The sequence below is a fragment of the Trypanosoma equiperdum genome (genome assembly GCF_001457755.1).
Source record: "Trypanosoma equiperdum strain OVI genome assembly, contig: ctg_20, whole genome shotgun sequence".
Lineage (NCBI taxonomy): Eukaryota > Euglenozoa > Kinetoplastea > Trypanosomatida > Trypanosomatidae > Trypanosoma > Trypanosoma equiperdum.
The window spans coordinates 12590-16378 of record NW_027124099.1 but is presented as its reverse complement, the minus strand read 5'-3'; the positions used below and the strand labels follow the sequence as shown (position 1 = coordinate 16378).

The 3789-nt window shown below is 36.7% G+C and overlaps 2 protein-coding genes across 2 annotated transcripts in view; both read left to right on the top strand.

The window, feature by feature from the left end:
• The window catches only part of TEOVI_000063800 (Trypanosome variant surface glycoprotein (A-type), putative), a gene marked incomplete at both ends in the record, with an annotated part of 1302 nt that extends 1236 nt beyond the window's left edge, over positions 1–66 (top strand). The window contains one exon of the mRNA XM_067224013.1: positions 3–66. Within this exon, the coding sequence (XP_067080114.1) occupies positions 3–66 (64 nt within the window). The remainder of the gene's footprint in view (positions 1–2) is intronic.
• A 1675-nt stretch (positions 67–1741) lies between these two features.
• TEOVI_000063700 (Trypanosome variant surface glycoprotein (A-type), putative) lies at positions 1742–2173 on the top strand (the record flags this gene model as incomplete). Its single annotated transcript, XM_067224012.1, has 1 exon — positions 1742–2173. One exon carries the CDS (start codon positions 1742–1744, stop codon positions 2171–2173), a length of 432 nt encoding a protein of 143 aa, XP_067080113.1.
• Positions 2174–3789: the final 1616 nt, after the last annotated feature.

Sequence of the window (3789 nt, the reverse complement as noted above, 5' to 3'; positions counted from 1 at the left end):
AAGAAGATAACTGCAAAGATGGGTGCAAAGAAATTACTGAAAGCAACCAAAATAAAAAATGCGTAGTAGACAAGGCTTGCAAGCTAAAACAGGTAGAGAGAACAAACGGTGATGAAAAAACTAACTGCTTTAGACATGCTACCCTGCAAGCCTACGAGTCAGTGAACAAGCCGTGGCAGACAGCTACTTGTGGATGGACAAGTGGAAAAGATAAAGAACCTGAAAAAGAAAAAGAAATATTCTGTGATTCCATTTTTCTCGACAATCAGAATTTTGCTTTGAGTATGGCCGCTGCTTTTGTAAGTTTAGTAACATTTTAACATTCTTAAACTATAAGATATTTTTGTTCAAATTTAAGAAAGTAGTGAATTTTTAAAATATACTATTTTGAAACAATTTGCTAAATTTTCTAACTTTCGATTTAATTCAACATTTTTTGATGATAATGTGCAAAATTTTAAAAAATAAAAACTATAACTTTTCTGTATAAAAGTGATCTTTAGTTAAAAAACAGTATAGTAATAGAGTACGATACATCAGTAATATTCTAATTTTGTTTATTTTTTTAATTTTATGAATATTAGATAGTTTTATAATAATAATAATAATAATATAGGGAAGTGTTGCTTATGCATATATGCTAATATTATAATAATAGTGGTTAGAAGACTAGGCTCAAAAAAAATACAATACTTAAAATGAATTGAGAGTGTAATAAAAGTCAGTGAATATGAAAATGGGGAGTAATGACCAGGAATATTATTATTCAAGAAAATGCACAGAGTATTACGGATTGTATACGTTTTAAAACTCAGAAATCGTTGAGGGAGAATTATGAAAAAGAATAGGAGGAACGCGATCGTGATAATGCACAGTACAGTGGTCGGACAAAATGCACCCACTACGTTTTACCTAATGCCCAATAAAGGAGAAGCTACTCACCAAAGGGAAAAGAAAATGGATAAGCAGCGTGAACAAAATAAGAAACCGTGTATAGGAGCACGCATACTAGCTTTATGAAGTACAAAAGGCTTCAATGATACCACACACTTTCCTACTTACTCAATGAAAAACCGTTGATACAAATTAGAAAGAGCGCGCAATTCACAAAAAGAATACACACTGTAGCGGCGTTGATGGAGCATATCAAGAGCTTTCAAAGCAAAAGAGACATGGGAGGATCAAATATCCCGCAACAAAGAAAATGAAAGCCTGTAAAACAGGATAATTGTGCGAAACACGTAGGTACGTTTAAAAAAAGAAGTGCCATTTTCATATTTCCATTGACGATGCGTCCGCATAACAAGAGTTGGTCTAAAATAGAAGTGTGCGAAAGCCATAAAGGATATAAGCTTTATATATATACAGGTTTTCAATGTATTTTGGAGGTAGTAGACTGGTAGGCTGAGAGTGAAATAAATGAGAATTTTATAGATTACCACGTTTAAACACTACATTAGGAGTGGGACAAAAAATAGAAGAAAAATTCTAAAACTATGCTCCGTTTTCATGGAGACGGCAATGTGGTACAGCTGTAATTTAATAAATCACCAGATAAAAATGACGTGAGTTTTGTATATCACTGCAACCTATGGGTACAGAAAAATCTTAAAAAAAGAAAAGTGGACGATGAGGGAAAGGTGGATAGTGAAATAAACAACAGAATCATATATAAACTCAACCATAAACATCTGGTTAAAAAGTTCAACGGCCATAAGTTGTAAGCTTATATAACTGCGAAATGCAGGCCTCCTCGGCGGTTAAAGTGGGCCGCCGACGAGAAAATACCACCAGATGCGCGCTGGCATTTCTTCTTTTGGCAAAAGGCAGCGAAGCCACGTCAAACTCTTTCAAGGAGGATGAGATTATGAAATTGTGCCGAGTGGCCAAAGCAGCCCGCGGCGCGACTGGCATAGCAAACAACCGACTGGGAAAGTTGTTAGAACAGCTGCAGGCGGTGTCAGCAGCAGCACAAAAACTCTCGATAGTACCGCTTGCGACTGAAAGCAACGCCACAGCGTTAGTATTTGGACAGGCAGCGGCTGCAGCGACACACTGTGGCACGAAGGCACTAAACGAGTTAAAGACTGCAGTACCCTCAGCGCTAATAAACGTCGCCAATGCGGCTGCTGCCAGTGGCACCTTAACAGAGGTAATTAGTATACTGCAGTAAAAGTAGGCGCCGGAATAATTCAAATAACCCCGCACAGCGCCGGCAGCGCAAATGCAAAAGTTAGCGCAGCAGGAACAAAAGCAACGGCATACAAGCTCGAAACGGATGGAAACAGTCAACTACATAGGCTTTACAAAGCTGTAACAGCACCAATTCACATTCCGGATCCAACTTGTGCGACCAGCGAAGGCGACTTGCTAACTCAGGTGCTGGACGCCAGCAAGCTGAAAGTCGCACTGAAACCGACCCTATTAGCATTAAGTCAAATAACAGAACAAACAGCAGACACGAAACTGACAGAACTATTAGACAAAGTAGCTTGACATGAAACCGACCACGCAAAGCACCTAGTCAAATTGCTGGGCCAAATACAGGCCAAACAAGTCAAAAGAAAAGACACTGAACTACAGGATATAAACAAACTAGCAACCAGCAATAACTTACCGACCGCCGCCGTCATCGCCGCAGCGGAGGTCAAAACAGCAGCAGCTAAGAAAATAACATGCACATCAACTGAAGAAAGAGTTAAAAACGAAAAGACTGAAGAAGAACAAAACAAAGAATGCAGAACCAAAAAGGAAGCGGAGTGCACAGGAAATTGCGAACTTGTGAATGAAGTTTTCAAACCGAAAACGAAAGGAGAAGGAGAAAACAAAGAAAAAAACGGAACAACAAACACTACAGGAAGCAATTCATTTGTCATTAAGAAAGACTCTCTTTTGATTGAAGTTTTGCTTCTATAAAACTTTTAGGATTTTTGCTGTTTCAAAACTTCTGATATATTTTAACACCTTAAAATTTTTCGAAAATAGTGTAATAATAATTCTAAAATTTAATATATTCTTACAATTTTTAATAATAATGCAAAAATTAGTAAAATTTTCGTGAAATTGGAAAATTTTGTTTTTTCAAATAAAATAGTTAAGGTTATAATAATGATAATAATAAAAGTATGTTGTGAGTGTGTATATACTAATATTGTGATGTGGGTGCTGAATAAAAATGACTGTAAAGAAAAATACAAGCACTTAAAACAATGGCAAAGATGCAATGGAAGTGCTGGACGAACAATATTAAAGGAAATTTAGAAGAAACAAGGTTAAAAAGGAAGTTTGTATAGGCACTGTTTCAGCACAAAAATTATGATGGGAATAATTATGTGCAAGGCACCGATGGTGTGAGACCTAAGAGGGATACAGACCGAAGTGTACAGAGCAAATTGTTTCGTTAAATTATATGCAGTGATAGAAGCATATGATAAAAAAATGGAATTAAATGATTCGATGCGTTCCAAAAGAGCGGAAAACAAAGATAATAATCAACCAAGGAGAATAGCAGAAGCTAATTATGTTCTGCATTTTTCTCAAAAATGAAGGAATTCTACTGCAGAGAGAATAGTAGCTACTCTGTTTTTTTATTTGTTTGAGAAAAATGATGCTAGCCACTGGCTACAGAAGGAGACAGTAGATAGACCGAATATAGCGTGTTATAATGAGTTAGAAATGTCAATGAAAAGGATCGCACAAGCAAAAGAAAGGATTAATTTTGACAGTAAGGTTGCAACTGGCAGGTAATCTGACGCAGAAACTTGTCATATGGGGGAGGGAAGGTATGAT